Source organism: Chinchilla lanigera, unplaced genomic scaffold (genome assembly GCF_000276665.1).
Source record: "Chinchilla lanigera isolate Chin_1 unplaced genomic scaffold, ChiLan1.0 scaffold00006, whole genome shotgun sequence".
NCBI lineage: Eukaryota > Metazoa > Chordata > Mammalia > Rodentia > Chinchillidae > Chinchilla > Chinchilla lanigera.
The window spans coordinates 33,548,282-33,570,732 of NW_004955407.1; the positions used below are offsets into that span (position 1 = coordinate 33,548,282).

The following is a 22,451-nucleotide window of genomic DNA, read 5'->3' on the forward strand; positions in this document are numbered from 1 at the left end:
CACCACTACACCAGGCTAAGTAAACTTTTCTGAAATGTGGTTCTGGATGATTACCATCCTTTTGTTTGAAGGCAGATTTACCACTAGAAAGGACACAAAAAATTCTGAGACAAGTTGGCAGGAGCTGAAAAGGAGAAGAGAGTAGGAGAGTTAAAGAGAATATGGGTGTGTCTATTAGCACAAGCGCAGATGGGACTGAGAGAATTTGAGTTATGAGTGATGCAAGGCAGGGGCAGGCTTCACCTCTGACATTGCTGACAGAGAAGAAAGCTAGCAGACAAGCATGACGACATGGTCAGGGGAGCTGCTCTTCCAGCACCTTCCCTTCTGCTGTATCTGCCCATCCAGAGCCCTTAGACAGTCCTCGTCCATGTCACTTAGTCCTTCTCCTCTCCCTAATCAAGTGGGTTCAGCTGACCAAAGTACTAGCTAGTGACCACCGAGATGGTGCAAGAAGGTGGCTGGTAGGGGACGATGGCACGTGCCTTAATCCCAGCTACTGAGAGGCTAAAACAGAAGGATCACAAGTTCGAGACCAGCCTGGACAACTTAGATCTCTCATTAAACCTCTACCTAAAATTTTAAAAGGGGCTGGGGATTTAGCTCAGTGGTAGAGTGAGTAGATAATCTAGAGTGTGTATTCTTACTGTCATCTCAGAGTGCAAACCATTTAAGCGAACTTGAGGTTGTGATCAGCTGCCCACTGATACTGTCGCTTCCTTGAGGATGGAGAAAGAACATATTACAGTGGAAAGAGGTGGTCTATTCACAGGCGGAGAAAGGCCAATTTGCAGGCAAAAGGGAATTGTCCAGGTTTACTCTGTCTGTGAAGAAGAGAGAAAAAAATTCAATGCTTCTATCTAGATGGTTCCCCCAAAGCCTTATGCACTTATAGGTGGGGCTTTTTGGAGGTGGCTGGATCCAGGGGGTGTGAATGTGGATTAAGGGTGTGTGCATATGGATTAAGGGTTTTGGTAACTAAATTACTCCACTGATTGGTTTAGCATAGTTCTAGGTATAGATAATGGCAAGGCCCACCATGTGTGTGGGTGGCACCAACCAATAAGCTTGTAGCCTAGATGGGATAAGAGGGAAAGGGAGGATTGCTGCTGCTGCTGCTGCTGCTGCTTTGCTGCCTTCTTGCCTGTCCTGTACCAGAGCCAGCCAACTGGCTAGCTTTCTTCTCTGCCATGCCACCCTGCCTTGGAACCAGCCAAGTAGGGACTGAAACCTCTACAAACTGTGAGCCAAAATAAATTTCCTCCTTTAACTTGTGGGTGTTGGGTATTTAGCCTCAGCAACAAGAAAGTAACTAAGACATCATGGTGGGGATGTGTGGCAAAGGAGTCCTGTCCACCCACTGGAGGCTAGGAAGCAAAGAGAGGGAGGACAGGGCCAAGGTCTCCATATCCCCTTCAAGGACTCATCCCCAGGTACCCCACTTCCTCTTTGCAGCACCCCCCCACCCCTACAAAAGTTCCATCATCTCTCAGTAATACCACAGGCTGGGAACCAAGCCTGTCACATTTGGGCTCCGGGACGACAGTTCTGAACCACGCCAGGAGAGGTCCTTGGCTGGCCCTGAAGACTTCACACATTCACACATCAAAGGCTTCTAGCTCGGTTTCCTGGGGAAGTAGAAATGCTTCCTTTTTTTTGTCTCAGGATGCATTGATTCACCGGTCTAGTTTCGTGTCATACAAATTATCAGAGCTGACAGCTGAATGACTGGATTTGGGGAAGTGTGGTAGCCCTAATGGAATTAATTAATTGAATAATATTGCCTGGCAAATGGCTCCATTATACCCAAGGGAGCCTGAGGCTTAATTACTGATGTCATTTATCTTTCTATTTGCACCCCAACAATAAGTGACTCCTTTCTTATTAACCATTGGGTCATCTTCCAAAAGGAAGAAGAGCGGCCAAAATATCGGGGGTGGGGGTGGGGGTGGGAAGTGATGTCTTTGTTCCCTAGCTCATTATCCTGATAAATCATAACAGATTCTGCTAATTAGATGGGCAGCCTTAACTGGCTGACTCCTGTCCAACAGTTACCTCAGAAAGAAGCCTCACTGGGAGCATTTCCATCCCTTGGGAAGAGATGAAAAGAAGTCACTAATGAAAAAGGGGATCGAGAAAGGGGATCCTTACCCCTCCAGCCTGGGAGGGATTGTAGTTGTCAGGACACATTTCTAGACGGAAGGGCTGGGGCTGTCTCCGGCATGTCGCCTGGGTATTACGACCACAGCTGAGTGTCTGACATACTCCTTCTAATCCAAGGCTTAGGCAATGGTCCTTGGTGTCTCCAGCTATCCCTGGGAGATCGGAACCTAATTAAGCAGGGGAACAGGTGTAAAGAGGACGTAACTTGATCTGGCCAAATTAATTGCTAAGATTGGACCTGAGTTAACTAGAAACAGTGAATTAACCACAGCCAGAATATAGCTAATCCCCAGTCTCGCTGCGAATGTGTATAAAACAGACTGGACTTGCTGGAGAACACAAACAAAGAGGGATTAGCAGCAAAGGTAAAAATGCATCCCTGCCTGGGAAAGGCTGGGGAAGGAGCCCAGCTGCATGCAGTGGCTGTGTGTCCTGATGGCTTGCCTGGGACACCCCGCTTGACACGTGGTCAAATTTTTAATAGCGCTGTCTCATTCTCAAAAAAATGCCCCAATTTGGACAATACACTAAGAGGTAATTGCATTTCTTTTCTTTTTGCTTTTTCTTTTTTTTTGGTCTTTTTAAGACAAGGTTTTCACTATGCAGTTCAGGCTGGCCTTGAACTTACTTTGTAGCCCAGATTGACCTTGAACTCAGAGTGATCCTCCTGCCTCAGCCTCCTGAGTGCTGGGATTAGACGCATGTGTCGCCATGTCCGTCTGGTTATTGCATTTCAATGTCAATTTTAAATTGCCTTTTTTTTTTTTTTTCCTTTTTCTATACCCAGAGGAGAGCTATTACAGATCGAATTGTGTCTTCCCAAAAGATGTTGAAGTCCTAACCCCCAGGATCTGTGAGGGTGATTTTATTTGGGAATAGGGTCTTTGCTGATGATTCAGTTATGCAGCAGCCATGAGGCTAGGCCCCTATCGGGTATGACCAATGTCCAAAGGAAAAGAGGAAATTTGGACAGAGGAAGGAAGAATGAGATGAAGACAGAGACTGGGGTGAAACATTAACAAGACAAGAGACACCAAATTTCACCAGCAACCCCCAGAGGAGGGGAGAGGCTTGGAACAGATTCTGTCTAGATGTCCCCACAAAGCCTCATGCACTTTTAGATGAGGCTTTTTCCGATGCAACTTAATCTAGAGTTTGTGATTGATTCATTGTGCAATGCTGGGATTAAGGGTGGGTGAGTGCTGGATCAATCCACTGATTGGACAGGCACCGCCCTAATCTCAGCAGTCTGGATAAAATAAAGGGGCAGAAAGAGCCTTGTTGCCCCTGACCCCTTTTTGCTCCTGTTGCTTTTGCTGTCTTCCACCACCATAAACTGTTTCTCCCTCTGCCATGTCACCCTGCCTTGGAGCCAGCCAATTATGGACTGTAACCTCTATAAACTGTGAGCTAAATAAAACTTTTCTCCTTTAACTTTGGGTGTTGGGCATTTTGTCTCAGCAATGAGAGAAAAATAACTAAGAGAACATATAACTAAGACAATAAAACTAACAAAAACAAGACAAAACTATAACTAAGACAAAAAATATCTAAGACAAGCCCTGAGGAGGAACAATACCTGCTAACCCTTGGACCTCAGCTTTCAACTTCCGGAATTGTGGGATGATAAATGTCTGTTTAACCATTCCGTCTGGGGGACTTTATTTCAGCTGGTCTAGTGAATCTGCCCAAGTGGGTGCTGCTTTCAGAGTGTCTGAATAACACCCTAATTAGTCTTACTTTGTACAGTTGACAAAACAGAGTCATCTTCAAGGCACAGTCTGGCTCAGGTTGGAGGGGAGAAAGTGGCCGGCTACTTGGTACTGACTTCTCACCTCTCCAGTGTGAGGCCCTGGGAAGAGGATGGTGGAGACCGGAAGAGCGAGGGCTACCTGTAATTAAGAGGCAGAAGGAAGGTTGGGGGTATAGCTCAAAGGTAGAGGGCTTGCCTGGCATGCGTAAGGCCCTGCATACACTCCCAGGAACAATACAAGATAGCAGGAGGGGGAACAAGGTCAAGGGGAGTCAACCCAAGAAGCTGTGGTGGTTTCCCACTTTTTTGTGATCTTAGTCATCAAAAGTCTGAAGCATACTTACCACGAACCAGAGCCCAAGCGAGGGTGGTAGAGAGTAACCTGGGAACTTTTGAGTGAGCATGGTCCAGGGTTGGGAAATGAGGGTGGTGCAGCTTCCCAGAAGAAAGCCACTGCTTCTGTCAGGAGAACTCAGAGCAGCAGGGGAAGTAGAGGAGGAGGAGGAAGAAGAGAAGGAGTAGGAAGAGAAGGAGAAGGAGGGAGAGGGCATGTTAAGGAAAAGCCACATCTGGTGCCCTAACAGGGTCACAGCGGTAGGAGAAACCATGAATGTGCATCCTTGATTCAGAGGGGAGGATCCTTTGATTCTTGGTCTCTTTGGCCAATAGTGTTCATGCGGCTAGGCGTGAAGCGGTCAGGAGTCACATCCCACAGTGCTAATTATTTCTAACCGCATCATGTGATCCTTACTTCCTTGAAACAGAAATTAGGTTACCACTTGTCTCAGTTCCCTTCAGAGATAAGGGGGATGTTCCCTTCAGAATGTTTCAGGATTATTCAACAGAACACCTTTGTGATGGCCTCTTGCCCACCAGGAACTGGGCCACATATCCTTGGACCTGGGCTCACATCCTTCAGCCTCTGATCCCATCCATCCAAGATGGACACCACTTCGAATTTAGGTTTTCAACCCTTTGGCCAGAGCCTAGGGAAATAATGACATTCACAGGCCCAATCCATATATTACCCATGTTGTTAAAAGCTAGCTTTAGCATCCCCATCAAAAGGGGCAATGAAAAGTATGGTTTTCAAGATGGACTTCTAGGTTGGATGTTAAAGTCAACTGTTTTCTCTTTTCTAGTTGACTTCAATCATCTGTCTTGGTGGGCACACGACCAAGAGTTTTGGTAAGGTGAAACTGGGCTTCAATTTTGTAGGGATGGCATGTATTATGTAAGCGTACAGGTCTCCATTTCAAAATGAAAAATAATAATAATTAAGTTCCTCTAAGTTCCTTGTGTCCAAACCAGTCTTGCAAAACCACCTTTGGATGAGCTTTAGGTCTCAGCAGATCAGAAACATGTGGATTTCATTTCCTTTGAAATACACCAGGGGGAGAATGGGCAGAGGGATTTGGCAACCAGCTGCTTAGGGCTTGCCAAACCCGATCTCACACTCTGGGCAAGCCATTATGCTGGCCCCCAGAAGTGTCTTCTGGCCAGTCCAGCCATTGAATTTCTTGCTGTACCATCTAGGTTTTCTGTAACACTTATGTGAGTCTTTGGTTCCAGGACACTGCTAACACCACCCACATGCTGGAACAGGACTTTGGAAGAGGGACCGATACTGCAATGAGGTGTCAGATTGGACCAACAGGCTATCTTTCAGCCATGACTGTGCCTTGAAAGCTCAAACCCACCATGGGAGAGGTTTTCTAATTTGACTTCTTAATGGGAAAATATCTAGCTGTTTTTGTCGGATGATGGGAGCAGATCCCAAATGCAATAAGTTCTACTACCTTTCAGCACTCCTGGGTGGTGTGTGGAACATGGGCTCCAAGACGGATGTGGGTCTGCAGCCTCCTGGGACATGAAGAGGGAGGGGAACAGCCGCGTAGTCTAGTGGTTCTGACATCTTCTCAAGGCCCACAGACCCTGGTTTACTGATTTAAGAGGAACACTGTGTTAATACGGTGTATATAACTCTCTCGACAATTATACTTCTTTCTTGTGATGAATGCCTCCCTTTCTCTGCTACATTTTCTATGGCTAACCCTCCTTTTTGTTCAAAATAATAATACACATTAAAAGCAAAGGGCAAATGCAGTTGTATCCAAAACAACTAATACTTTGGTACCTGTTACGTGAGACTTTTGTTATCTTTGTTTTACTGAAGAGCAACCGAGGCAGCCCCAGAGAGATCCAAAAATTACATAACTCGCAAGGAAAAAAGCTGCAACTTGACCTTGGGCTGTTAGGCTCCAGAAATGGTGGTTTTTCCAGTCCACACTGTTGCTTAAATTTTTTGTTTTGCTTTTGTTGCTTTAGTTTTTTTTTCTTTTTGATGGCCCTAGGGATTGAACTCAGGCCCTTCACACTGAATTACATCCCCAGCCCTATCTATTTTTTATTTTTGAGACAAGGTCTCACCAAGTCACTAATTTATCCAGGCTGAGCTTGAATTTGCAATCCTCCTGCCTCTGCCTCCCAGACTGCTGGCATTACAGGCTTCATTGTTGCCTATTAACCCATTATGATGATTAATTTTATGTGCCTATTTGACTGGGCCACAGGGTACCTAGATAGCTGGTTAAACATTCTTTTCAGTGTTTCCTTGAGGGTGCTTCTTGGATGACATTAACATTTAAACTGGGAGATGAGCAAAGCAGATTGCACGAAGAAGATGGGGAAACACCTGCATAGAAACAAAAGGCTTGCCCTCCCCTGAGTAGGAGGAAATTTCTTTCGCATGGTTGCATTTGAAATTGACTCCTTTTCCTGCCTTTGGACTTGAACTGAAGCATCTGCTCTCCCCGGGCCTCAAGCTCACCAACCTCTGACCTGAAACTTATGCCACCAGCATTCCTGGTTCTCAGGCCTTCGGCAGCTCTGCCTGGTCCCCGCCTTGCCAACTTGCCCTGAAGATCTTCAGACTTGTCAGGCGCTATAATTGCAGGTACCAGTTCCCTAGAAAACATCTCTTTGTATATATATATACACACATAAGAATCTCACTGCTTTTGCTTCTTGATTAAAATCCAAGGCCCTGCAATATGCTAAGACTATTGTCCCTTATCCTAGCGGAGCCCTAAGTCTGTTTACTTCCGAGTCCATTTCACAAAGCCAACCCCATGTCAGGGTCCAGAAGAGGTAGAGTGTTCTCTTCCACACCCTCTTGTCTCCCACTGTCTACTCTGGCATCCCGGGATCACAGCTGATCCGTCAGACTTTGTTTCCTGATGGTGTTTAAATAATTTTGCTCATTGAAAGTGTATGGAAGATCGGTGAAGCAATGTTTATACATCTTCAAATGGTCTTATCAAATGGCCAGAAGAAGGCAGCTGTGGTCTTCTGCTGCTGTTTATAAGGAGCAAAGGAATCCTGTTTTGGGCTTTAGCAGTCGCAAGCTCATTGCATAATCCTCCTATCCCCCTCTGTGCTGCAACCTCCCACCCCAAGCGCTGCTGTGATGAAATGTCTAGAGAAAAATGGCGCAGGAATGGTGCATTTGCCTTTGGGTAACGTTTGCTCTTGAGGCACACAACCTCTCTCACACGCCTACTCCTGGTTCTGCAGGAACCGACAAGCTGGTGTGAGGGAAGGAGGGATTGGGACAGATGCTACCGAGATGAGGTGACAGGTGGGGCCTTATATCTAGAAGCAGGAGGCCTCGGTTTTAATGAGTGAAATCTAGGGAGTTCCCATCTGGAGAAGGAATTCAGAAAGAGGATCCTGGATCATACAAATGGATGGGATTTACTGTAGCCAAGGGGACTGAAAATGTTTTATTTTACAATTTTGTTTTATTTTGTTTTTGCTGGATGTAATGGTGTGCTCCTGTATTCCCAGCACTCTGGGGGTCTGAGGAAGGAAAATCCCAAGTTTGAACCCAGCTTGGACAATTGAGTGATATAGCAAGACCCTGTCTCAAAGAAAAAATTTGGAAAAAGGGCTGGGGATATAGCTCAGTGTGAAGGGTTTAATTCCCAGGGCTGCCAAAAAACTTTCTAATGGCTACATAATAATTGTATATATTTGTGGGGTACAGTGTGAGGTTTCTTTGCATGCCCATATTGTGTAATGGTGGAGGTATTTTGTATAATCCTTATCCTTTAAATGGAAACCTTCTCTGTCTTTCCAACCTCTTCATCCTGAGTAAAATCATTCTCAAAGGTCTAGTTCTGCACCTTCACACCATGCTCTAGTCACTGTGAGCAACAAAGAAGAAAAGAGCAGTTTCCATTTTCAAAGTGAGCCTCAGACTCACACTTCCTGCCTAAAGCCAGAAACCTGTGACTTCCCCCGCACCTCTCTAATGGATAATGGGTAGCTTTCTGTATGTTGAAAAGCCCTGCTTTTTGTCTCTGCTGGTTGAGTAAACGTTTGCAAACAGGGTTGAACAAGAAACTCTATTTTTCACGGAACTGGTTTGATTTCCATTATACCCACATGCAGGCTTGTTTTCATAGAGTGGCTCAGACATGTTGGACAATGGGCTCCGATTGAGGAGGAAAATGGAGATTAGTGAAACATTTGCTTTGGGGGAAGAAATCAAGCCAAGAGACCTATTCATTCACATTGACCTTAGAGATAGATATCAAGTAATGTAGCAGTTCAGGCCTAATTATTTGCTGAGGGGCAAGCAGGGCTCGTGTTGCGTGTTTTGTAACCATGGTCTCTCTCTCCCCATGCCTCCGTATCAGCAGTGTCAGATGCCATTCCCAAGTGGCCGGGTGACTTTGATGAGTCTTGACACCACCTGGTCACATTCCATCCCATCGGAGTTGTCCTTAGCAGCCAGCCAGGTGTCACCGGTCATGTGACAGAATAACACACACCTGCCTATAAATAGGTGCCTTTCTACTTAGTTTCCCTCTTGGATACTCCCAGCCTGCACAGGGGTCTGATTACACATTCAAGATACGTAAGCAGCTTTTAAAAAATACTGACTCAAACTGAAATCACCTTAATAGTACAGATTCCTAGCTCTACCGTCAGGTCAGTGGAATAGAATTACCTGTGGGCGGAGGGCCTGAGCACTGGTATTCTAACAATCCTCCCAGGTATGTTCCTCTAAGAGGCAGTGTGGGTTAAAAACTACTGAACTAGGAAAGTAAAAGCTGTGTCTTGGCTGTGTTTGCAGGGTTTTCTGGATCTTTGTTCCCCCCTTTAGTTGGTTTGGTAACATTTGTAGGTAGGAAAGAAGAGCCACAGGGAGAGATTGTACCCCTGGGAGGAGGCCTCACTGTCGTTGGCTCTGTTGTTAGGGAAACAGGCATTGCGCAAGCTAAACCTGCCTGGCAGGTGGACATGTGTACAAGGGCAGACGTGCACACACACACACACACACACATACACTCTCTCTCTCTCTCTCTCTCTCTCTCTCTCTCTCTCTGTCTCTGTCTCTCAAACCCTCTTCCTGATGGAAAAGCCCTTATACAGGTCACCTAGTTGGACACACAGGTTATCCGGTAATCGCAGGAGCGGATGTCCTCAGATCTCAATTTCTAGTCTGTTCCCTGATCTCTCTTCACCCACAGTCTGGTTGCCCACTGCTGAAGAAGATACTTAGCTGGGAGCAGAGGTATATTCCCATAACCCCAGCTACTCTGGAGACTGAGGCAGGGATTTTGCAAATTCAAGGCCAGTCCGGGCAACTCAGTGAGAACTCAAAATAAAAAATAACAAGGCCTGGGGATGTAGTTCAGTGGTAGAGAGTCTTTAGGTTCAATCCCCATTACCCCACCTCCAAAAAAAGGAGAGAGAGAGAAAAAAGAAAATGACGTTTAATTTATGTCAGTGAAATTAAACACTCTTATTTTATGACCCTTGGGGACTTTCTAAGCCTTATAAATGCTACACCCTTCTATCAAACAAAAACTTCCTATTTTTAGGTATCTGGTTCAGTGTAATTATGACAAACGGCTTACATTTATACCTTTAATATATGGTTTTTGTCAATTATACTCAATCAAAAGCGAGTTAAAAATTTTTAAAAAGACTTACCAAAGATGCACTTTAAATATAAGGACAGAGATAGGTGGAAAGTAAAAGAACAGGTGGAAAAGAACTACTCCGCAAGCCCTAAGTATGGAACAGTGTGGTTCTCCTCCGATCACAGAGTAGACTTCTGTGCATTAGGTCAAACTCAATCTGCGAAAGTAAAAGGACTTTGGGGTTGTAGGGATTCTAATTCAGGAAACAGACTCGGGTATTTTCAGATTAGTGCTCTGAAGAAGGCAGGGAAAATGAGTGTTTTATGTGAGCAAACGGTGTTGTTTTATTTATACAATAGTAAAAATTCTTAGGGGAGAAGCTTCTGTTGGAGAACTGCCGCTTTGTGACACGGGCCATGCAATTGAGGGAGGCTTAAGCAAGGCATATAGATACTTAGTAAAGATGTGTATAAATTGAAAGGCCAGTAACCTCTTGATGTGCATGTTGGGTCCCTGCACCACCACCATAATTGTCTGCTCCGGGTGCCCTAGTCAAAGCTGAGGCGACCAGAACTGACACTTGAGGGAGCAGCTTGAGAGGGGCCTGCGTGCTGCTCCCTTACTGGTCTCCCCAGTCTTTTCGGAAAGCTCTTCAAGTGTTGCTTTCCTTTTGTTTTCACCTTCTGAGAAAAGGAGTCTGAACATCGGGGATCCCTCCATACGCCCCTCCCCACACCCCAGCACTGTATAACCTTGACTCTAAGTACTGCGGCTGGGCTGTGTTTCTGAGGACAAGAGCCTCAGTCGGGGCAGGAAACCTGGTAGAGTTTCTTCATTCTTTTTGTTGTAGCAGAATACTGAACACGGGGCAATTTACAAAGAAGAGATTCATTTCTTATAGTTCTGGAGGCTGGGAAGTCCGAGGTTAAGGCTTGCATCTGGTTGAGGGTCTGTCTGAGTATCATCCCATGCCAAAAGGCAGGAGGGCAGGGGTAGAAGAGAGCACAACCACCCACTCCTGAGATGAGGACGCTAATCCCTTCCTTAGGGAAGGCCTTCTGACCTAATTAAAGGTCCCACCTCAGCACTGTTGCAAAGGGGGTTAAGTTTCCAAAACATGAAAACCATAGCAGGGTGTCCGGGGCCCAGCCCACCATGTCCCATGATCTGCAGCGGTTCCCACAGCTCCTTACACTGCCCTGGTCTGGATTCCCGCTCCCCCACTTCTACCCCTTCACTCATCTCCAGGGCCTTTGGCATAATCTCATCTAGGGATTTAGCTTTTACAAATGCCAGGAAGAATCTTTTTCAGCTGGTCCAAATCCCCCAGGCAAGAACGTGCGAAACTCCTGCCAGCTGGAAACGGGTATGGGTGGGGAAGAAAGGGAACCAACCTCAAATTCATATTTTAACAATAGATGTGGGGCTCGAGTCTCCCCAGGTGCCCACAGCTGGCAGCTCATTGCACCTTGGGCTCATCCAGTCTTTCGTCTCTTTGGACCACAGCTATAGAGATGCTGCCCCCACCCTCAGCCCCGCGACTTAACCTGTCTAAGGCGGCACTAACTTTCTCCGAGGCCTCTCAGCTCCTTCAGAATCTTGTGTTGAATGAAGTGGGACTAAGTTACTCCCCGTGCAGCACCATATGGATAGAGATTTGGCTTCTGGACCAAGTCCACACGCACTAGGGGTATTTACTGACTGCCCTTCCTCTGTGCTCAGGTGGGTCCTATTCAGGGAAGAGGGTCGTGCTCACTCGCCAACACAGACTTGCTGTGTCTTATGGTGTGGCTACAGCCTGGCGGTCTGGCAGCACCACATCCTCAGGGAGCTTGTGGGAAATGCAGATGCCCACAGCTTTTCCATCAGAGTCTAAATTTTAATAAGATCCTGGTTATGTTTGTAATCATAAAATTTAAAAAGTACTGGTCTAGGGAATTCATATCATACTGATAATGAGTTAAAACAGTACTTTTTTTTTTTTTCCAATCTGCCTGCCTCAGCCTCCCAAAATGATGAGATTACTGGTATATACCACCATGCCAAGCTAGGAGTGCCCCATATTTTAAAGATACTTTTAAAACAAGTAAGATAAGAGGCAAAAAATAGCAAAACTTAAAAATGAAGAGGCTGAGGCAGGAGAACCGGGCATGGCAGACTGGCTGGGGAAGGAGGTATGACCTCTTTATTATAAAATCCTGGGACACGTGTGCAGAACAGTTCCCAAAGCCCTACATGTGGACTTCTTTTGAGAACTTGAGCGGCTTTGGATAGGATGGCCTAGACCTGACATCAGCCTGAGGAGTGGGAGATACAAAAGCCCATTCGCCACTGAGCTCCAGGCTACTGTGTTCTTTCACAGTATCCCATCCTCACACTGCAGACTGTTCTTCTTTTCCTACTTTTTCTTGGCCCAAACTCACTCTGCAAAGCCTATTTCTTTTCCTACCTTTAATAAATGTAAAACCTCGCTACTGTTTGTGCTTGTCTTGACCAGTTCTTCTCTCAGGACAGAAAAAACCACCCCTAGGAGGAGACTCTAGTACCCCCAAAACCTGGTAACAAGATTATATCAATATTTTTGATGAATATTTTTTATTAGACACTGCTACAATTTATTTGAGAAACCTTAGAACAATCATAGTCTTTAAAGGAATTTTCTTTTGATAACTTGATCTTAGGGAAAAAATGTATGTCATGATGGAGCTTTAAGTACATGGTGAAAAGGATTTTTGTGACCACAGCTTAGCTGTTTTTCTGCTTATCTTTCTTACTAACAGAAAGAAGCCATGTTTTGTGTGTGTGTGTGTGTGTGTGTGTGTGTGTGAGCAATTTGCTCTGCTAAACATTTTCTGGATTCTTTACAGATAGGGGTGGTCAAGGACATGTAAGCAGAAAGGCATTTCCAGAAAGATGCTTTCTGAGGGGAATCTGCTCAGCACCCTCCTGACCTATGAGTCTGTCTTGAACTCAGTGGGGCTGTTGGAGAATGACCATGGTCCATCGTATTTGTTGCTGGGACAAAATATGTAGCATACAAAACTTAAAGGAGAAAAGAGGTATTTTTTTTTTTGACTTATGGTTTCAGAGGTTTCAGTTCATGGTTGGCTGGCTCCGAGGCAGAAACGGGCTGGTAGAGGAAAGGTGCTCATTTTGTGGCAGCCAGGAAGCAGAGCACCAGGGAAGAGCCAGAGAGATAGGAAGAGGATGGAGGCAAGATATACCCGTCAAACCATCTGCAGGGATCCACTTCATCCAATTAGGCACCCTGCCCTCATGATCCAATTGCCTGTCTAGGTCCACCTGAGCTTTCCTGCATTGGGGATCAAGCCCTCAATATATGAGTCTGTAGGGGATCCTCCACTAAACCAATATCACCATTACCTCATTCTAGATGTTTTGTTGCATGAGAAAAATAAATAGCTGCCTACCACTCCTCACATCCCCAACCTACATGTCCAAAAATAGGGACCTGATTAATAAATTATCATGGATACACACAATGAAACACTATACAGCATTAAAAAATCATGCAGAACTGTGGTTTCAAATTATTTCTTGCAGAGGATACTCCCCCTGCTTAAATTCAGTGTTTCATGGAATCCTAGTAGCTCTGTTCCAAGTAGAACTACTTTATTGACATAGAGAGTGAAGGCTCATCATCTTCTCTATATTTTGTGAAAGGTTCCCTCTGGGAAGACCCCTAAACACCTTCACAGGCCTCAAGAATTTTCTAAAGCTATAGAATGCAGCTTGAAATCTAGTGTTGGAATTATCTCTCTACCGACATGAAAAAGGCTCATGTGTCCTTGTAAAGCGAAGGAAGCAGCTTTTTAGTGTTATAATCCAGTTTTATGTTATATATATAAAATTCTCCAAGCTTCTCCAGGCTTTTGTTAAAAATGAAGTAACACTCATAGAAATTATCAAATTGCCCTGGCTGGTGGTCTCATTTGTATAACAACACCACCTTCTTCCTCAGCTTCCCCAGTTGTCCATGAGGGGGCTTAGAGGTGTTCCCTACCTTTCAGAAACACAGATCCATCAGCTTACATTTCTATCATCTACAGAGGTGCCTGGGAACAGTCCCTGTTCCTGCTGCTGATGCCCTAGGAGTAGATGAGATCTGCCCAGCACATTCATCCTATACCCATCCCTCCTGTTCATGCTACAAAGACCTGACACTACCAGAGACCACCAGAAGGACAGCAGACAAACTAACTCTTGGGCTCTTAACCTGTTACTCATTAAAAACATGATTTGTGTTTTTTCTTAGGTTACTGGGGATTTAAAAGCTGTTTTTTTTCTTAAAAAATAGTAACTTTTCACTTGGGCCCAATAGGTAACTAAAAGAACAAAGCTTGTCCTTCGTTTTTTACCAGTTTCCTTTATTACCTTAAAACTTTGGATGAGATCCTTCCTCAGCCCTAAGTTTGGCATGTTAATTATTAAGGGAGTATCTGTCTAAACGCTGGCAATACAAGGTTGGATTAGTCCTAAATTTACAAAACCTATCCTGCTTAAAGATAGGAGGTTTACAGGGACATTCAACTACAAATGAGGACCCAGAAGTCTGTAATCATTGCCCTAAACCTACAGTCACCTTGGATTCCACCAGAACCTCCACAAAACAAACTGCCCCAAGCAGAGAAAATAATCTCACAGGGATGGGATTAAAAGATAAGCACTTCTGTGGCACCACTGGGACTGAGATAATGATCAACGAGATCCTAGCCCATCACAGCACATCCATAAAAGTTCATCTTGTTCTTTTATTAACAGGCCAGTCTGATCCTCTTCAACAGAGTTGGGTCCCTTTCTGCTCCTCAAGCTAAAGTTCCCATCCCTGTTTTTTCTTACTTTCTAACTCAGCTGAATAAATCTGCCTATGTCCCACACTGATGCCTTTGGAAATCCTTCCTTTCCTTTCTTTTCCTTCTCCTTCCTTCCTTATCCCTTTTCTTCCTTTTTTTTTTTTTTTTTTTTTTGTCATATTGGGGATTGAACCTAAGGTCTTTGCACTGGGCTACATCCCAGCCCTCTTTCATTTTTTAATTATTTTCAGACAGGTTCTTGCTAACTTGCTAGATTGCCCAGGCTGGGCTTGAAGTTTTGATGCTCCTGACTCAATCTCCCAGAATGCTGGGATTACAGGCATGCCCACCCTGGAAATTCTTGTGATGATGAGTCAAGAACCTACTCCACAGGGTAAGTTGAGGTCCTGTCTCCTCTGTTGGGAATGACGGTGGGATCCTTGTTGAACCTGGCCAGTGAAACCTACTCTGCTTGCACTGTGGTCCCACTGGGTGGGGCACTGCCAGTTTCCACAAAGAACCAGGAAGATAAACAGCTTTGTGTAGGGCTGAGACCAGAAGCTGTGAAAGCACATGTGATTTCCTGCTTACTTTCCACATTCAAGCACCATCCCCATCATGCGCCCTTGGAGGGGCCTCAAGTTTATTGGTTATTGATTTCTATTGGTCTTCTGCTCTTCCCTCTCCATGTGTGTTTATTAAAACCATGTAAATTGGAATTTGAGGCCAAGGGTATAGCTCAGTGGCATAAGTGCCTGCTTGGCAAGTACAAGGTCCTGAGTTTGATTCATGGTACAAAAAAAAAAAAATTGGAATTTGAATATTTAATAGTAGTAATTCCTGAATGGCTAGACTGGAGTGCTTAAATTTTTTTCTTAATTTTTAAAAGTTTATACAATAAACATGTATTACTTATATTTTAAAGTTGGGATGCCCCTGAAGTTAGTTGTGACTGTAATCACTGAATACTCTTAACTGCTTAGCACACTTAAGTGTGAGTTTCCTGCCATCCCTGGAGGAGCATTTTAGCTGTGTCCTTGTTAGAGGGGTGAAAATGGGAAGGAGAGGGACAGCACAGAACAGGAATGTACTATACACATAAAAAGTCAGGTAGAATTGTGGTTCTGAGGCAGGAGATTAGGGTGTAGCCAGCCTGCTGAGCAAGTGGGTGTGACCATGAATCACCATGTTCAGGACACTTGTATGCAAGCCCTGAATCTGAGACCAATCAGAAAATGCTATCTTTGATTCTCCTGGCACAAAACCAAGCAGGGTTTTGATAGGACGGTGTGGCCACTGTAAACACTTTTAGCGGCTCATTCTGTACTCTGCAGAGCATACTCCTTTTCCTCCCATTAATAACTGTGAAACTTTGCTACCTTTACCCGCATGTCTTTCCCAATTTTTGGTTCAGAACAGTAAGAACCTGGAAAGGATCTCTGGGAAGAGCATACAGCACCCCAGAGCCCAGTAACATTTTCAAATTATGTCTAATAAAGAACACTTCTTAAATATTCAGCCATTTATAGAATCCCAGTAGCTATGTGCAGTAGCCCTCTATATTTGTGGGTTCTGCATTTGTGGATTTAACAAAATGTGGATTGAAAACATGCAGAAAAAAATTTGCATCTCTAGAGAAGGTGTAGAGACTTTTGTCATTATTCCCTTGAAAAGACGGAGTAACTATTTACCTATCTTCAACACGGTACTCGGTACTATATTACAAGTAATCTAGAGGTGACTGAAAGGGTTCAGGAGGATGTGTGTAGGTTCCATGCAGATATACATCATTTTACATAAGGGCCATGAGTATCTGTGGATCTGGGTTTCCTTGGGATCCTGGAACCGGTCTCCCATGGAGACCAAGGGACAACTGCATGGGTACAGGAGACTGAGACAGTCTGAGGTCTGACAGTACATCTCCAAGAAGCCCAAATCTGCTTCCTTTGGAATCACTAGACCTGTTCTCCCTTGAGTGCTTGCTCACTGAGCTCCCTGCCCTGAGCCTGGTGGCAACTGACTTTGGGGACAAAGGCTGCATCACAGACTTTCCATTTGGGGACACCCCTTGGTTCTCACAGCGGCACATCAGAAACAGGCAAACGTCAGTGGAAAGTGGAGCAGGGGCCCCCATGACAGTGAAGACAGTAGGATCAGGTAGGTGGTTAGTATTACAAAGGATGAGGATGGTTTTCACATGGAAAGCCATGAAACGTCTTAATTGCTATGACATCCTTTCCTCCCTTTTGCTGCCAAAGTCTGTGGGCCTCAGGATGATTTGCAGAAAGGTTCACTCACATGACGGGACTTACAACTCAGGAGGGGACCAGAGGGACCGATCAGGGACACCCCCGCGGAGGGTCTCTAGTCAGTTAATCCATTAGTGGCTTCCGCCAAGGAAGCCCACATGGCGCCATGGAGTTGGGAGCTGGACTTTCCATTGCCCTGTTGCAGGGGACAGAATACCACAGCCCATTTTCACTGTCACAACAGAAGAAAGCTCTTCCTGTGCTGTGTGGAGACTGTCTGTGGTCCTACTCGTGAACCTCTCCCAATAGGAACGGGGACCTGGCAGATAGCTCCTCCTGGCTTTGTGTCCACACTGCTCCTCTTGATCTCACTTCCTTCTTATCTTGGTCCCCTGCCCCAGAATTTCTGCTGTCCCCCTGCCATCCTGTAGTGCTCCACATTGCTTTAAACAACTGCCACGCAGCCCTTGTTCTGCTTGAAATGTTCAGTGGCCCGTGTCCTATTTACCGCCCCAACCCTGCACCAGAGCTCAACCCACACAATGCTCAGGCGCACTGGCTAATGCCTGTTGATTTCTGGCACACGTATGTAGCTCAGTCCCGATAGCCGCCTTGTGCGGTAGGTACTTCAGTAAACCCCTTTTGTTAGATAAGAAAATGGGCTCTTGGCAAGAGTGTTGGTCTAAGGTCACCCATGTGGAAGGAGACAGAGCGGAGACTCACCTCAGCCTCGGCAGCCTAAATCCCAGCCCAGGCAGGCTGCTTGCTGTCGCACGGGTTTTGTGGTTTTTCCTCTGAGGAGCCTGTATAGGTACTGAAATTTTTAAACGCCCAGTCCTGCTACTCAGAGTTTCCCGTGATTTCCCTGGTGCATTGAGGTCCTGCTGCCTGAAAGACGGCCTGTTGTGCAGGAGCTCAGGTCCACAGCGGGGGCTTCCCATTCTCACGATCTCCTGGTGTAACAGGGCCTGGTGGCTGGGCCTGCCGATGCCCACTGGGGAACTGAGAACAGGATGATGCTTGGCATCTCTGATTCTTTAGGAGGTGGCATTTGTTTCACCTTAAAACTTTGGGTCGGATCCCCGCTCAGCTCTGTGTGTAAGGAGTGTATTTTTGTATTACTAGGTCCACTAGCCCCAAATTTACATAGCCTATCTCATTACCTTTCAGAACTGAGGACACCAGGATTAACTAATCCTCAGGCACAGTTAATTGCCAGCTTTTACAACACCCTGTTCTTGGGCCAGGGATGTAGCTCAGTGGTGCAGCACCTGCCTGGCAAGTGCAAGGCCTTGAGTTCAATTCCCGGTACCAACAAAACAAAGCAACAAAACCCACCCTGTTCTAGACTCCTTGGAATGGTGCCTAGAAGTCTCTGGTTAGTGTCCTAAACCTTCCATCACCTTGGTGTCCAGGAAAAGCAGAACCTCGGAGATCATCCATGGTGAGGTCACCCCCAAAGGGGGGCAGTTACCCCATGATTGGAGCCAAGGCTGCCCCACAAATCAGGAGACATCATGTGATGGGGACCAAGTTGTCCCCTCAAGAGACGATGACAACAGCTCCCCTAGAACATCAGAGGACCAATCCTGAGATACTGGTCAGTCAGACCATGGATTACCCACACTGTCAGCTCTGCAAACCCCAACCCTTACTTCTGTTCCCTTTTCTCTGTAACTCCCCAAAGCTTTTGTCTGTACCTCACAGACAGCTCTTGAACCATTTTATGGCCCTTGCTGATTAGAATTCTTTTTCTATTCTTCACCTCGCTCTTCTCCTAGCTTGGTCTTACTGGGCTAGTGCTGAGCCTGGAGCTAGGGCCTTTGTCCTCCCACTGTGGGGACACTAGCCAAGGAACTCGAGCTGTACAATGTCCGGCTCCTGAGTGACGCTCCAATCGGTGCAGGGCGGGCGGGGGGGAGGCGTGTCTCATACTGCTGGAGTTTTAGAAAGTTTTACAAGGAGATAATGAACCATTCTACGAAATAAGATAGAAGGACTTCAGAGGAAGGGTTTTGGACTTGTTCAAACATCTGCATGTAGATAATTTCATTTAATTTTAAGACAGGCATTTTTACTAGCCTCGTCTTTTCTGCGGTAAGAGTCACAGAGCTTCACATTTACCACGTAAAAGTGTATAACCGAATGACAGTACCTTCCCAGTGCTGGGCAGACACCACCCGCTCTCTAGTTCCAAAACTTTCATGGCCCGCAAAGGAAGCCCTTCAGGCACCGAGCAGCTGGTTATTCTCTGTCCCTCCTTCTCCCCAGCTCTTGCCAACCACAGCCATGTTGTGTCTGTACAGGTTTCCCTATTCTAGATATGTCACATCAGTGGAACCAGACACTGTACGCTCTTTTGTGTCCGGGTTCTTTCACAAAGCGTATCTCTGAGGTTCACCCACATTATGGAATGTGTCAAGATTGCCTTCCTTTTTATGCCTGAGTAATATCTCCTTGTGGGTGACACCCCATCTGTTCCATAGGATAATTCTCCACTTAATTTTCTGAGGAACCTATTCGCTTCATTTCAAAAGCAAAAGGCTCTCAGGAATTATGAGACGCCCAAAGTCACACGAAGAGCCAGGCGAGGCGCTGGAGCTCAGACCCCCATCCTGAGGTCCCTGAGCACGAGAAACACCACTCCTTCCCTCAGCAAACATTTCATGAGGGCCAGCACTGGCTCACAGGGTGGTTTAACAATAACTCAGAAAAAAAGCTTTCTAATGCCGGAGACCTCAGGAGAAACAAAACCAGGGCACCGTTTTTAATCACAAATCAACAAGACTGGTTCACACTTAAATTCCATTAGGCCAGCAGCACTGTTTGAACAGCCTGCTGAATACTGCGCCTCCTGTCTCGCCACGTAGCTTCATGTCAGCTTGGGGAAGTGGACGCTGACTCGGTCGCAGCCAAGGTCCCCTCGGTCCCTGGTGTGCGCTCGCCCTTCCCCGGCTGTGTTTCATCACCGATCCCCGGGCTGGGGGCGGGGGCGGGGAGGCGATTTGGTGCCAAAGTTCTGATTTGATTCGAGAGCCTGACAATCACAGCCCAAAGGGTACCTGTCCCTGGCAGTGCATGCCTAGAGGCTTAAATGGTGGCCAGGACTTAAAATCGGGAAGCTTATTTTTCGGTGGTTCCCAGGGGAATTTTACTCCGAAGACGCGAATTCTAAGGTCTTCCCCGACTTCTCCCCGCTTACTGCATGCAGCCTTTATTCTCCGTGTGGCAGCTTGGCATCGCCCAGCCGGTGAGAAATCAGACCCGGCCCCCGGCCCCCACCCTCCCTCCGCTTCCCTTTCCGGGCCCCGCCGACCCGATCAATGAGAACCTTGCAGAGCCCACGGAGGAGGACTGCCCGGCTAATCGCATCTCCGCAGCCACGCGGGGCCCACGCCCCCGCTCGCCGGGCCAAGGCGACTCGCGGCGCCGCAGCCTCGCTGCGCGGTGGAAAATTCCATGCGCGCCCAGGCGCGCGGCCCGGCGGGCGCAGCGGGCTGCAAAGGGGGGCGGCCAGCGCCACCCCGCGCTCTGTCGCCGCGCCGAGCGGTCGATGGTCGTGTCCCTGTTCTCTCCATGTCTGTGCACACAGGATATTGCCGCGATGGAAGAGAAGCAGGCGAGGCCTGCTCATCAGGAGTGCCCGCCCCCGCCGTGCGTGCGTGTGCGTGTGTGTGTGTGTGTGTGTGTGTGTGTGTGCGCGCGCGCGCGCCCATAATAAAACACCATCTCCAGCCCCCACTTTGCCCACCCAAGCTGTCTGTCCCGCCTGGAATTTCCCCCCAGATTTCTCACCCGGACTTTGCAACTCTGCAGGGACCTTCCTAGACCTACTCGTCTTGAACCAGGATGTCCTTTCAGGCTGACCGGGGACCTAGGGAGACAGTGCTGGGCTAGCAGAGGTGTGCAGTGCGGGGAGGAGGGAGCCCAAAGAAACAGGGTCCGGTGTCAGGGTTGCTCTGCTTTGGCGGTGCAGGGCTGGGATGCTGGCGGGTGGAAGGGACCCCGAGCTAGCCAGGCGGGGTCGGGAGGTGCCCAGAGCCTGCGTCCCAGGCCCTAGAATGCGGGCCCATCCCTGTCTTCATGAACTCCACGGGAATTATGCCCGTGAATCCCCATTAGTCCGGCTTCTGCCCTTTGCGGTGGGACGGGACCTGGAAAACACAGGCCCACATTTAGAACACAGCCCCGTGCCACCGAGGTCCTGTCAGTCTCCTCTTCCGGGTGTCGGGGGCAGCGTAACGTGTGGGGGGCAATGAGCAGCTCTCTGGAAGGTGAGGGGTGGGGAGGGGAAGAAAGGAAATATGAATTTTTTTCTTGAAGCAAGGTAGGATGGTTCAGGAAGAATCCATAGGACAGAAGAGAAAGAAGGTCTTATGAACAGTCCTAAGGCCCTGGAGTAAGGGTTGAGGCTCAGAAAAGCACCCCGAAGCAGGAGGGCACTTGGAGCTGGAGCACAGAAGCAGTCGCTTCCGGACCTCCTCCTGCTCCTCCAAGCGGAATCACAGAAACTCGAGTCTCTTTCCCCCAGTGCAGCCAGGAAAACCTCGAAGTCTGACCCTTGTCTTCCTGACGCCTTTCTGGCCGTAGAGGCTGACCGTAGGGAAACCCCCTGCCGTGCCCTGTGTGATGGTGGCTTGTAAGGTCCCATCCCTGAAGAGAATCTGGTCCACGACCTGGAGAAAGGAATGCTGCCCAGAGAGGCCAAGAAGGACGGAACAGACAGGCCCGCTCTCCTCCTGGCCTGTTACCTTTGGGCTGCTCCTGCTGTCCACTCGCAGGGCTGTCCCTTCTACACTGAATGGCAGCTCATTTTCTACAGGGCTGTCCATTCTTCACTGAAACCATCAAGGAAAAAAGTTAAAATGGAGTAGCTTTGGTTCTGGGTGATTAGAGTCCGGGGGCCGTTATTAATCACACGTCAGGCATGTCTGCAGCGGGCCCTTTGACCTGGGCTGCTGACAGAACACCCCCTGACTCCAGCTGACCTTCGAAGCACTGTTAACCCTGGCTGGCTTTTGGTACAGTGAACCCCTTCCTCCAAACTACCTGTCCCTGATTCCTGCTACTAGCACCAGTCAGAATTCCCAAATAACAAATAAGGTAATGATCACCTCCTTGCAGTTTACAGCTATAAATACAACCTCTGTTTTGCCTGCCCTTCTTCCCGTCCCCTCCCCTTCCCTCCCCCCTCCTCTCCCCTCCCCTCCCCTCCTATTGCTTCCATTCCCTTTCCTTCCCTCCTTCCTTTTTTATTTTGTTTTTGTTTTTTGTTGTAGTACTGGGGATTGAACTCAGGGCCTCCTTCCCACTGAGCTAAATCCTCAGCCCTTTCTTTCATTTCTAGATAAGGTCTCACTCAGTAGCTAAATAACCAGGCTGGGCTGGAACCTGTAATCCTCTTGCCTTAATCTCCCAGAGTGCGGATCACAGGCCGTGTCACCACACGCAGCGAATCTGTGTTTTCCTGGCTTGCAATCTTAATTAGCCCCAAATAAATGTAATTTTCTTTGTCTTGATTGAGTTTATTTTATCC

At 47.1% G+C, this 22,451-nt stretch overlaps 1 protein-coding gene across 1 annotated transcript; it reads right to left on the minus strand.

Moving 5' to 3' along the window:
- Positions 1–599: 599 nt before the first annotated feature.
- On the minus strand, positions 600–21,747 carry LOC102016891. Its single transcript, XM_013506037.1, has 6 exons — positions 21,462–21,747; positions 20,247–20,541; positions 5,716–5,859; positions 4,261–4,375; positions 3,999–4,055; positions 600–824 (listed from the first exon to the last, which is right to left on the minus strand). Exons 1-6 carry the CDS (start codon positions 21,745–21,747, stop codon positions 816–818), a joined length of 906 nt encoding a protein of 301 aa, XP_013361491.1. The 3' UTR covers positions 600–815.
- Positions 21,748–22,451: the final 704 nt, after the last annotated feature.

What these genes read in the sequence shown, in the direction of transcription:
- LOC102016891 (XM_013506037.1), bottom strand. Translation starts at nt 21,747, where the DNA reads ATGGACAGCCCTGTAGAAAATGAGCTGCCATTCAGTGTAGAAGGGACA. An exon ending in GACAAGGGTCAGACTTCGAG is followed by an intron (nt 20,542 to 21,461) that starts GTTTTCCTGGCT and finishes CCTGATGAGCAG; the next exon opens with GCCTCGCCTGCTTCTCTTCC. An exon ending in TCCTCCGTGGGCTCTGCAAG is followed by an intron (nt 5,860 to 20,246) that starts GTTCTCATTGAT and finishes CTCTTAAATCAG; the next exon opens with TAAACCAGGGTCTGTGGGCC.